Source organism: Trichosurus vulpecula, chromosome 1 (genome assembly GCF_011100635.1).
Source record: "Trichosurus vulpecula isolate mTriVul1 chromosome 1, mTriVul1.pri, whole genome shotgun sequence".
NCBI classification, from domain to species: Eukaryota; Metazoa; Chordata; class Mammalia; order Diprotodontia; family Phalangeridae; genus Trichosurus; species Trichosurus vulpecula.
In genome coordinates, this window is record NC_050573.1 from 267,538,967 (window position 1) to 267,552,345 (window position 13,379).

At 38.0% G+C, this 13,379-nt stretch overlaps 1 protein-coding gene across 1 annotated transcript in view; it reads left to right on the forward strand.

The window, feature by feature from the left end:
- The first annotated feature begins 529 nt into the window (after positions 1-529).
- RGS20 (regulator of G protein signaling 20) overlaps positions 530-13,379 on the forward strand; it is a 141,294-nt gene continuing 128,444 nt past the window's right edge. The window contains exon 1 of the mRNA XM_036738981.1: positions 530-649. Coding sequence (XP_036594876.1) covers positions 530-649 — 120 coding nt within the window. The remainder of the gene's footprint in view (positions 650-13,379) is intronic.

The following is a 13,379-nucleotide window of genomic DNA, read 5'->3' on the forward strand; positions in this document are numbered from 1 at the left end:
TAAACTTGGCCATTTTGCACACATCACTAAAACAGCATTGTGTCACATCCCACACCCCGCCTCCCATGTCTAATTCTTTCTTCAAGAAGCTACAAGAGAAAACTATTAATTTTAAAATAGTAAACTGTGCTGCAAATCTTGCAAAGATGACTTGTAACACTTGTAAGGTTTCTCACCATGGATGTGAATCTGGCGTGTACTTTTGCTTTTAGAATGCAGTTTTCAAATACAAAGACACAACGAATAATAGGTCTCAACGCTAAGCCGGAATAGCATACTAAAGCTTTGTGGATAAGGTACTGGTTCACAAAGCATAGATAATCCTTTCTGCCTTGATCACTGTAAACTCTCTGTTTAGGTCCTGGCAAGACTTACCAGCATTTTTCAAAGATGAAGAAATAGAGTTGCTTCTCTACTGGTATCACTCAACCCAAGCTATAGGATTCATTCTGTTTCTTTAACATAAAGAATATTCAAGTTTTCCCAAGACAATCAAGTGTGGCTCCAGAAATAATTCCCCAAACCATCTATGTGGAGACAAATTCTGCTCCAATTTAGGATTGAGAGACAAAATGCAAATATTTACCAAACTAAGGAAAACATCGAGGATGAACATGAAGAGGACAGAAAAGTGCCTCACTATGTCAAGGTAAGAACATTACTACAATCACTAATCCAGGTAGAAGGGTTGGTCTGGAGAATCCAAATTCTCCTTTTTTATTGAGCTATGTGTGTGGTAGGAGTCCTAAAATGGGAATTTCTTCTATTCTGAGTTAAACATTGCTCCTATAGGGACTACAGAAATCTAAAAAACTATATATGAAAAATTGTGCTGTCTTCATTCAAGTTTCAGAAAGCTAATTGTTTTAGAAGATTATCTAAAGATAGTTCTTTTATATATTTGACGTCATTATGAAAGGTGAAATGAGAATTACGGGTACATTTTATTTCTATCCTGAAGTGGGAGATATATGTTTTAATATTTTCTCCTCCCTGATCCCAGGCTCTTTTTAGAATTATTTTTAGATTTTCTTTTAGAAATGAGATGATGTTTTAGATGAGGTTGTATCAGGCAAGAGTATCATAGAGATAAAATTTAGTTCCTACTTCAATTTCCTTTAAAAAAAAAGTTAGGTAAAGAAAAGAAAAAAAAGACTAAAAAGGGTATTGGGAGAAGCAAAAAGAAATATCTCCATTGGTGATTTTAAGTGTCCATATAAACTAAAAAAAAAAAAGAAAGAGAAATGAACTGTTCTTTCTATCATTTTTAGAGTTGATCTTTGCATGGGACATGTGGGAATGATTTGGCCTTCTGATCATGATTGCACAAGAAATTAAAGCACTTGCTGAAATAAAAGTTTGATTCTCAGTAATGAGGCTGTATTTTGGGCCCTCCTGGCTTAGAGTGAATGTCAATGGTAACTGTTTTTTATGGAACAGCAACCCTGAGGTCTTGCCCTCCAGCTTGATTTTTTTTCCTTTTTTTCTAATTAAAGGGGCCATCCCTTGACTCAATTCTTAAAGAGGCCTATTCACTGAATAGGCCGTTACCTCACTCTAAGTGAATACATGAAAAGGCCTTAGCCTAAAAGGGCCAGGGTCTTCCATTGCATCCTGGGTCATCTCCAGTCATCCTCATGAATATCTGGTCACTGGATCCTGATGGCTCTGGAGGAGAAAGTGAGGCTGGTGACCTTGAACAGCCCTCCCTCACTCAAATCAAAGTTAACTGCAAGTCATGTCATCATTTCCCTGATACCATGGTCCTCTTCAAAAACAAAGGACAAACACAATTCCTCCTATAATGATTATGGAGCTTGTCTGCCCTGCTTTTTCCTCAATCTCAAAGGCCTTTATCAGTGAAATCAGCGCATATTCATTATGTCTGCTCTCTGGAAATAATTAAAATGGGAAAAATAATTAAGTATATTTAATGATGAAGTACAAGATGAATAGATCTTATGGCTGTAGGCAGTATCCTTAAATAGCTCCCCTAATATCATTATATATAAAAGAAAGGATAACTTTTAGACTCTAGATATTGTCAAAGATTGCTAAATAGTGAAACTGATCTGTTCAGTATTGAATACTAGAAAACCAAGAATGGGATTTTCTTTTCTTTTTCTTTTATCTTTTTTAGTTAGAGTAACTCCTAAGAGGTGTGAGTTTTCTAATTATCAGCATAATTATTGGTCCAGGGTGTTATAATATTACTGATGGAGATGGGTGAATACTTTCGCAGAAAATACATTCACTTGTGTTTGTCTATACATAATATTACCTAATAATAGAATCATTTAATGGAAAATTTGTTTTACTTTTGCTGGTGTATCTTCAGTTCATTAGCATAGCACTTTTCACATACTTTAAAAGTGATGAATTGGATTGAATTTCAGGGTCTTGAGTTAATTAGCAATAAAATTTGTTAGAATTAAGAAAGAGAAGTTTTTGTCATTTTTTTTCAAAATGCAATGATCTCATCCAGAATATAACTGCATACATACTTTTTGTTAGTGTTGCATATAGTGTTGTAATAATGATCCTTACCCACAGACCTGCTAATTTGGTTTTCTGCTTTCTCACCTGATCATATTTTAAATTGAGTCGTGAAAAGCAAAAGAATCAATAAGAAATTTTTAAGTGCCTACCGTTTGCCAGGCATTGTACTAGGTGTCGGAGATACCAAGACAAAATTGAAATAATCCTTAACCTTAAGGAGCTTATATTCTGTCGGGGAAACAACATGGACAGATTCCACATAACTATATACTTGCGCTTTTGGTTTGTTTTGATTGCGTTTGTTTCTTTGTTTGTTTGTCCAAATGTATGATTTCATTGGTGTAGAAAACAAGTGAAAAACCTCTTCTCCCAATATAGATCAACAACTCTTCTGCAACTTGAAGTGGTAGACCATTACTCAGGACACTGACAGGGACAGACCTGGAGGTCACATAGCCAAAATTTGTGCAGAGGCTGAATTAGAACCCAGTCTTCCTTGCTCTGAGGCTGGCTCTCTATCTACTAAGCAAGATTGCCTTTCATAAGAAATATATACAAAATAAATACAATGTAATTTCTGGAGTGAATGAAGGATACTAGCGACTGGGGAGCTCTGTCTATAATTAGGCCTTTCCTGAGGTCTTCAGCTCCTAGCCTCAAAAAATTGCTTAGTTTTTTTACATATATTTTGTATATACATTTTTATGTACCTAGTAATTAATACGTTGTCTCCTCTATTAGATAGCAAGAATGGTGATTCTGCTTTTATTTGTCTCTCCAACATTTGGCATGGTGCCTGGAACATAGTCAGTGTTTAATAATGCTTGCTTCCTCACTGATTTCTCCACCTAGACAATGTAAACTCTTTGAGGGGAGGGACTATTTCATTTTTTGTTTTGCATCTCCAGTGCCTTACAAAATGCCCGGCACACAGTAGGTGCTTAATAAATGCTTGCTGATCCATCATTTGATTAGTATAGGAGATAGTGTTTGAATTGAAATTTGAAAGAAGTTCAGATTCTAAAAAGTGGAGATGATCAAAGAGTAGGTTCCAGGCCTGAGGGAAAGCCTACATAGAGCTTCAGAGATGAGAGATGGACCGTCATGTGTGAAGAATATGAGGAAGGCCAGTTTGACTGCTCTACAAAGTGCATAAAGGGGGATAATGTATAATAAGCCTGAAAAGTTAGATTTGAACCAGGTTGTAAAGAGTTCTGAATTGCCAGATGGAAAAATTTATATCTGCTCCTAATCATTGTTGCTGTTGTTCAGTCATGGCTGACTTTTCAGCCATGAAATGGATAATAGCATTCTAGGCCCTGCACTATCTGCCCAAGACTGTCAAGCTCACATACGTTGTTTCCATGATACTATCTATCCCTCTCGTCCTCTGCTGTCCCCTTCTCTTTTTGTCTTCAATCTTTCCCAACATCAAGGTCTTTTCCAATGAATTTTGTCTTCTCATTATAAGGCCAAGGTATTTAAGCTTCAGCTTCATTGTTTAACTTTCTAATGAATAATGTGAGTTAATTTCTTTAACTATCGGCTGATTTGATCTCTTTAATGTCCAAAAGACTTTGAAAAGTTTTCTCCAAACATTGTATAAGCAACAGCCACATTGTGCAATGATTAACAATGATAGACTTAGCTCTTCTCGGCAATACAATGATCCAAGACAAGTCCAAAAGACTCCTGATGGAAAATGCTAACCACATCCGGACAAAGAGCTATGGTGTCTGAATGAAGATCAAAGCATATTATTTTCACTTTTTTTGTTGTTTTTTGTTTCTTATTTCTTGTGGTTTTTCCCTTTTGTTCTGATTCTTCTTTCACAATATAACTAATGTGGCATATGTTTAATACAACTGTACATGTATAGCCTATATCAGATTGCTTGCCATCTTGGGGAAGGGGGAGGGGAAGGAGGGAGGGAGGGAGAAAAAAAATTGGAACTCAAAATCTAATAAAAGTGAATGTTGAAAAACCTATTCTACATGTAATCAGAAAAAATAAAATACAATTAAGTGGGGGGAGAAAAGCAATAGTAATAAAGGGTAATATTAGTAAAAAAAATTTTTTCTCCAGATGACAATTTAAAAGCATCTATTCTGTGGCACTCAGCTTTCCTTATAGACCAGTTCTCACAATCATATATGACTAGTGGAAAAACCATGGCTGCTGTCATCATCTGCAATGATCTTTGAGCCCAAGAATATAAAATCTGACACTGCTTCCACTTCTTCTCTCTCTATTTGTTAGGAAATGATGGAACCAGTTGTCATGATCTTAGTTTTATATATATGTGTGTGTGTGTGTGTGTGTGTGTGTGTGTGTGTGTGTGTGTATAAAGCTTCAAGCCAGCTTTTACACTCTCTTCTTTCACCCTTATCAAGAAGCTTCTTAATTCTTCTTCACTTTCTTTCTTAAGAGTGATATCATCCACATATCTAAGACTGTTGATATTTCTCCCAGCAACCTTAATTCTGGCTTTTGATTCATCCAGCCTGGCATTTTGCATAATGTACTCCACATACAAGTTAAATAAATAAGATTGATATCTCTAATTTTCTTAAGAGATCTTTTGTCTTTCCCATTCTATTGTTTTCTTCTATTTCTTTGCATTGCTCATTTAAGAAAAATTTCTCTCTCCTTGATTTTCACTAGAATCCTGAATTCAATTGGGTATAGCTTTCCCTTTTTCCTTTCCTTTTCACTTTCCTGGCTATTTGTAAAGCCTCATCAGACAGCCGTTTTGCTTTCTTGTTCTTCTTTTTCTTTGGAATGTTTTTTGATGCTGCTTCCTGTACAATGTCGTGAACCTCTGTCCATAGTTCTTCGGGCACTCTCTCTACTGTATCTAATCACTTAAACCTATTCAAACCTCTACTTCATATTCATAAGGGATGTTATTTAGGTCATACCTATGCAGTCTGATGATTTTCTCTACTTTCTTCAATTTAAGTCTAAATTTTGCAATAAGAAACACAGTCAGCTCCAGATCTTGTTTTAACTGACAGTATAGAGCTTCTCCACCTTTGGCTGCAAAATATATAATCAATCTGATCTCAATATTGACTGTCTGGTAATGCCCATGTATAGAATCACTTTTGGGGTTGTTGAAAAAGAGTATTTGCTATGACCAATGAGTTATCTTGACAAAACTCTATTAGTCTCTGCTGTTTCATTTTGTACTCCAAGGCCAAACTTACCTATTATTACAATTATCTTTCGATTCCCATTTTAGCATTCCAATCTCCTATTATGAATGTGACATCTTTTGGGGGTGTTATTTCTAGAAGATATTGTAGGTTTTTGTAGAATTGAGAGAATTCAATCTATTCAGCATTAGTAATCAGAGTATAAACTTGTATTACTGTGATATTGAATGCTCTGCCTTGGATTTGAACAGGTATCATTCTGTCACTTTTGAGATTATACCCCAATACTGCTTTTCTCACCATTTTATTATGAGGGCTACTCCATTTTTTCTAATGGATTCTTGCCCACATTAGTATATGTAATGATCACCTGAATTAAATTTACCTTTTCCCATCCGTTTAAGTTCACTGACACTCAAGATGTTGATGTTTAATCTTTCCATCTCCTGTTTGACCACATCCAGCTTACCTTAATTCATAGGTCTTACATTCCAGGTTCCTATGCAGTATTGATCTTTGTGGCATCAGACTTTCCTTTCATCACCATACCCATCTGCAGCTGAGCTTCCTTTCATCTTTGGCCCAGCTGCATCATTCTTTCTGGAGCTACTTTGTAATTGTTCTCTGGTCTTCCCTAGTGATGTGTTGGACACCTTCTGACCTGAAGGGCTCATCTTCTAATGTCATATCTTTTATCATTTTAATACTGTTGATGGGGTTTCTTGACAAAGATACTGGAGTGGTTTGCCATTTCCTTCTCCGGTGGATCACCCTTTGTCTGAACTTTTCACTATGACCTGTCCATCTTGGGTAACCCTGCACAGCATAGCTCACATTTTCATTGAGCTGCACAAACTGCTCTGCCACGACAAGGCAGTGATCTAGGAGGGGTTGCTCCTGGTAATAGGACAGAAAAATAAAGAGCAGGCCATTTGAAACCTTCCTTATTGATCCATGCCTATGAGCCTACCAAACTCATACCTGCAGAAAGCAAAACTAGAAATCCCACATTGTCCCATTTTGGGCCTGAGTTCTGAATCATATTGTTTCTATCTTTCAATCTAGCAAATAGGTTTTTAAAGTACTTAATAAATGAGGTTCTACAATTATGCCAAGTATGCAAAGCAATATTTAAAATATTAGGTTTTCTTATTCCTGAAAGCAGCCTTAGTCAACAACATTTATATGTCATACCTGTTAGACTGATAGTCTGGAAGACCTGGGTTCAAATCCCACCTGGATACAATACTTACTAGCTATGACCCTGGGAAAGTCACTTAATCTACGTTTCCTCATCTATAAAATAGAAAACATGTTAGCACTTCTCTCACAAGGTTGTTGTGAAGACTTCATGAGTAATATATGTTTGCTTTGCAAACCTTAAAGTGATATATAGATAAAAGTTATTATTATAGAATAAAATAGACACTTCATGGACAGTGCCCAATCCTACCCTTTAACATGCTTCCTCCACTTCTCACTCCTAACTCCAGGTCCCCTTTTAATGTTCTGTTTTTGCCTATTAGAGTTATAAGCTCCTAGAAGATAGAGATCTTCTTTTCTTGTATTTGTGTCCCTAGAGTTTAGCATATTGCCTGGCACTTGAGGGCTTTATCTATCTAGAAGGAATAAAAAGATATAGCAGTGCTCCTTCCATTTCATAGAAGAGTAGATTTCAGAATCCAGGAATAGCAATCAGTCCAGAGTCCCATAAGGAATCAGAAGCAGAGCTGATAATGTGACCTAGAACCCACCTCTCCTTTTGCAGTAATTTCTCCAGACAGGCCTTGTAAGACAGGTTCTTACATTAGTAAGAGCAGATGTCTTCTCTGAGGTTACTGTGAATATCAACTCCTACTGTACACATCTAACTACTGTGATTTTCCTCCTTGTCTTACTATCTGCTACTCTTTAAAGTAAATTCTTACATATTAACTAGATTTTCTTGAAATTCTGCCTAGATATCTGTTATCCTCTCTGTGTACAACTACCTAGAAGACCAGATACTTTGAGGGAGAGTTGTAAAGTTGTTCATTCACCTGGGCTCATACACCGAAGACAAGGCATCTGAGCTGTAGGATTCCACAGCATGTGTAATTCTGCCCTTGTACACATCTCCTGGGATTCACACTCACATAAACCCCTCCAAGTCAGCTGATCTCCTTCCTACAGTTCTGCTATTGCTCTTTCTTTGGTTTCTTCTATAGCAACTCTACTACAACTTGCCTGATGCATCTCCCTGCTGGCTTTTAAGGTCTGGGACCCCTGACTAGAACCAGGTTGTGCCAATAATTTGGAGAGTGGGGATGTATCTAGGGAATGTGCCATCAGTTCCATATTGTTAGACAAATGGTCCAGAACCAAGGAAAATCTAGAATAAAGGCATGACTTGCTTTTTTTTTAGGAGATAAAACCTTATTAATCAGTCCAAGAATCTGATTATCCCTTCTTTGAAACTATAGAAATAATAAGACTGGGTGGGTGGGAGGATGTTGAGAGGTAGGGAAGATGAATGTGGTTTCTCCAAGAAAACATTAGGGGACCCAAGTGATTTGCCTTTAATGCTCAGGAAACAACCCAACATTTACCAAGAGATAAGCTTATAGGTTGAGCAGCTTGTTGGCACAGTGAATGGAGTGCTGGGCTTGGAAATCAGGAAGACTCATCTTCATGAGTTCAAATCTAGTCTCAGACACTTACTAGCTGTGTGACCCTGAGCAAGTCACTTATTCCCATTTGCCTCAGTTTCCTCATCTGTAAAATGAGCTGGAGAAGGGAATGGCAAGCCAAATTATCTTTACCAAGAAAACCCCAAATGGGGTCATGAAGGGTGGAACACAACTAAAAGTGGCTGAACAACAACAAGCCTATAAGTAGGGTGGAGAAGCCCTGAAGGTAAAGTGGGAGAGACAACAACCAGAAACTCAGGAAAATGACTCTTTCCCCACTGCTTCCCTTGATTTCGCTATAGTCTGATCTCTAGTACTCCTTCATTCACACCCACAAAAGGTTTATGCCAGAGGATTGTAAAGAAAAAAGTCTAGAAGATTTGACAATCAGCGCCCAGCTCAGCAGAGCAGTGGCCCTCAGGTGACTTTGAAACTCACTAGAAGAGAAAGGGCCCCCTCCACTGGTTGTCCTTGGGGCTGCAGTTGATGTCACAGCCTCTCTTCTAGGCTGAGCAGCTTTTCAAAGTGCAAGGGCTACCACGACAGTGGCCTCTCTCTTGTCCTTCTCTCAGAGACAGTTCCCAACTTCATCCTTTAATATTCTCCCTCTACTCTCTACCCCCACTGCCAGACAGTTCTAGGCTTTGGGAAAAGTAATTATGTCCTCTCTATGGAGTAAGTTATAGCTTCCTTGTACATTAATAATAAAGGCACCAATTTATGTAATGCTTTAAAGTTTACAAAATATTCCTCACCTCACTCTGTGAGACTGATATTATCATCATCAAAAATGAGGAAATTGAAATGGGAGGAGTTATTTGCCTCAGATGCATTTTCCGGGTCTTAGCTCATATATATTTGGGTCATAGAAGGGAGACAAGAATAAAGACAATTTTAAACTACAGATGAATAACAGTAAAAACATTAGTATTATGTGACAGCATGGAATGGATATGGTCCTAAGGACCAGTTTTGGAAAACAAGTTGTGAGGGTACATGCTCTGCTATTAATTAGTTGCTTTCATCAAGAGCACCTTGAACTTCACTACCATGCTTCCACTGACTTCTTCCTCCACTCTTTCGCCTCTTTCTCCCATTGGTGGGCTCCTCTTGAAGCCTCCATTTTAAGGAAGGACCTGGACCAACCACTCTTCATTCTCCAGATTTTGCCATCATAATCCCACATGGATACATCTCTCTCCCCTTTTCAATCTCCTTTTTATTTGTCTTCCTCCATTAGAATATAAACTCTCTGAGGACAGCCATTATGTCTCTTTTTGTTTATATTTGTATCCCCAGCCTAGCAGGAAGCTCGGCACGTAGTTAACATTTAATAAATGTTTGTTGATTGATGCACTGACCTGGAAGGCAACACCTCCATCACCACCACTATCTGTTCCCTGGCAGAATAAGTAGAAGAAGAATTTTGAGAGAGAGGGATAGTGTTAATGATGGGTTTAATGATGAGGTCAGAGGCTCTACTCATAACTAGAAAGAAGGAACAGCAAAAGATTAAGTTAGCTTTTCATAGCCTTGAAAGGTGATACATCTGTCATGGTATGTCACGAGGCTGTTCAATGCTGGGCAGTGGTAGGCTATCGAGCTCAGACATGAGGATAAGATGTGTTTGAAATGGCTGAATTTAACAAATGAGTCCATGACCACTCAGATCCCCTCTTCAGATGTTCTCTATGTCTTGGCTCCCAGGCCGCATTGGGCCCAACTATGACTACCCAAGATATTCAGTGACTGAGATACTCTTTTCTGGAAGCATTTTATTAGTTAGAGCCACAACACCATACCACCAAGGAAAATGGGAAGAAAAACTCCAGACTGCCATAGCCCAGCCATAGCAAACCTTTCAGAGCCCCATCTGCCAACTGCTCATCCCCACTCCCTCACATGTTACACTTCTATTCCAGCAAAGGATGGACTGACCTGACCAAGGTACAACAACCGTCAAGGTGATACAAAGGTGGCTCAGAAACCTATTCCTTCCCTATCAGATATGTTTGAAATCCATGATTGGTTCTTTATGACTCTTTATGACAGGCACTCCACCCCTCACCACCTGGTGCCACTATTTATCTGCCCTGTTAAAGTCCCTCCATCACCCCATAGCTCAGCAAAGAAGATTCTAACCTTACTCCTGGTGAAAGTACCTCACTAGTACCAGTACATGTACATACTTAAACCTGGTCCTCAAATAGTAGGCAAAACCTTTGCCTTATCGTGTATGATACAAAATCTCCCATACTTCCTATTATTTGGTGACTGGATGTAAAATGGTCAGTTCTGCTGTTTTGTGAGTATTCATGAAGATATGCATATTTTAGGTAAGAATAATGGAATGCAGGGCAAATTTTCCAGGTCTTAGTCCTATTTCATATGTTGCCAGTGGATAGAGTATTTTATTGGACATGGAATCAGGAAGACTTGACCTCAGATTTGACCTAAAACACTTACTAACTATATGAACCTGGGCAAGTCACCTAACATGTGTCTGTCTCAGATAATATTTGTAAAGCACTTTGCAAACCTTAAAGAGCTGTATAAAAGCTAGCTATTGTTTATTATTTTTATCATATTCATTTAACACTTTAAGGTTTACAAAACAGTGTTCTTATAACATTATTCCCATTTAGCAGATGAGGAGAATGAAAGTCATAGGGATTAAGAGATCTTCCCAGGGTCACATGACTAGGAAGTTTTGGAACCAGGAGAGAATGAAGAACAACAACAACAGTTTAATGTTTTTATTAATGAGCTGGATAAAGGCATGGAAATTTGGAAATGACATAGACCATACTGGATGAAAGAGTTAGGATCCAAAAAATTCTTGAAAGGCTAAAGCATTAGGCTAGATTTAAAAAAGACAAAATTTAGTAGGGACAAATGTAAAGTCTCATACTTGGGTATAAAACATTCAACTTCACAAGCAAGGATGGGGGAGGCATGGTTAGATAACAGTTTGTTAAAGTTCCAGGGGGGATTAGTGGACTATAATCTCAGTATACAGGTCTTATGGTCCCCCTGTACTCTGCCATAGTCAGATTGTATTTGCAGTATTGAATTTAGTTCTGAGGACTATGGTTTAGGAAGCTATTGATCAACCGAAGAGCATCCAGGGAAGAGCAACCAGGATAGTGCTGGCCTTTAAGTCCATGTCCTACAAGGAACGGAGCTAAAGGAACAGAGCATAGAAGAGAAAACTTAGAAGGGCAAAGTAAATGGTTTATTTGAAGAGTTATCATGAGGAAAATAACAACACTGTTAGAGCCAAGTTACTCTGTTAGAGTCAAATATCTGTCTGTGGCTAATCAGACCAATATGAGCTCAGGATGCTCTACCGCAGGTCAGGCACAAATAGTGCATGTGAACATATGGGGTGGCTTCTCTAAGTTGGCACATTTCAAAATAAATTTGCTCATTTTGTATTTCTTTTGAGCTACTTCAGCTCTGCTTTGCTCACAGAGCACAGCCTCTGCTCTGATGAGGGCACACCATGCTATGTGGTCCTGTGCCAGTATCTCCCGTGTCATGCAATCAATTCCAAAGTTCTTAAGAGAGACTTTGAGAGTGTCCTTGTATCTCTTTTCCTGACCTCCATGTGAGTACTTGCCTTGCTTGAGTTCTCTGTAAAATGGTCTTTTAGGCAAGCATACATCTTGCATTCAAGCAACATTGCCAGCCCATCCAACTGCGGATCCCTGGAATATTCCACTGAAGACCTCTTTTCATGCTAATATTGAACCATTGACAACTGCTCAGAGGCAGCAAGACAGCAGAGTGGATAGAGTGCTGGGTAGAATCAGGAAGACCTGAGTTCAAATTTAGCCTCAAACACTAACCCTAAGTATGTCACTTAACCCATTTGCCTCAGTTTCCTCACCTGTAAAATGGGGATAATAACAGCACCTCCCTCACAGGGTTTTTGTGAAGATCAAATGAGATAATAATTGTACAGTGCTTAGCACTGTGCCTGATGCGTAGTTTACACTATATAAATGTTAGCTATCATTATTATTTCTAGTACAAAAGCCATTCTCTTTGGCAGAGAAAACATAAGGAAACTGAGAATTCAGCAGCTCTACCTTTATTCTGTTGTCAATTGTCCCATTCTTAGGTGCAGTTCAATAATTTCACAACTACTCTAGACAATCAAAAAATTGTGTGTGTGTGTGTGTGTGTGTATGTGTGTGTGTGTGTGTACACAATAAATGCTACAAAGGAAGATAGCCCGGAAAAGATGAGAGAGAGTCTAAAGAATAAAATTCCGAAGAAACAACGGGAAACAATTCCAATGTGAGGGAAAATGGACTTGTCTGAAGGATCCAATGTTTTGTACTGGGAAACCACAAACCGACTTAGGTTTCTAAAAAGACATGGATAGAAGATGGACAGAAGGCCACGTAACAGAGGATTGATATAAGAACATGTCAATGTCAGGAGCATGAAAGCTCAGAGTGAGCTGAGGTTAGTAAAGGAGGCTAAGGACAACCAAAAGGAAATTTTTAAAAAAGCAAAAACAAAACACACATCTATTAAAAGAAAAAGGATTGTCAAAGGAAGGGGAGCTTCTTTGCTTGAGAAAGTGATGGAGAAAATATTCATAATTGCACACTGAACTTAAAAGTATGTCCTGTATGCACTCTTTTGGAGAGCCAATTTTTAAACATTTACCAGCATGCCTCTGGCAAGAACTCACATTAATATAAAGTTCTTTCCTCACAATGATTGCTTGGTAGATAATATAAGTATTGTCATCACCATTTTACAAATGAGGAAATTAAGGTTTAGTGAGGGTTTTCCCAGGTGACACAGTAAAATTGGCAAATGTCAGAATTCAAACTCATCTCTCTTGATTCCAGGTCAAATACTCATTCTACTATATCTATATCAAACTTGGCTTTTAAAAAATTACTGTTCCTACGTGCCAGAATTAAGAACATTGTTTTATTTAAATTCTCCCTTTACTTATTTCTCTAACTCTGGGATTTCCTATAAATCTGTTAAGGCCTAATGATGGTACACTTTCAGGGTAAAAAACAAA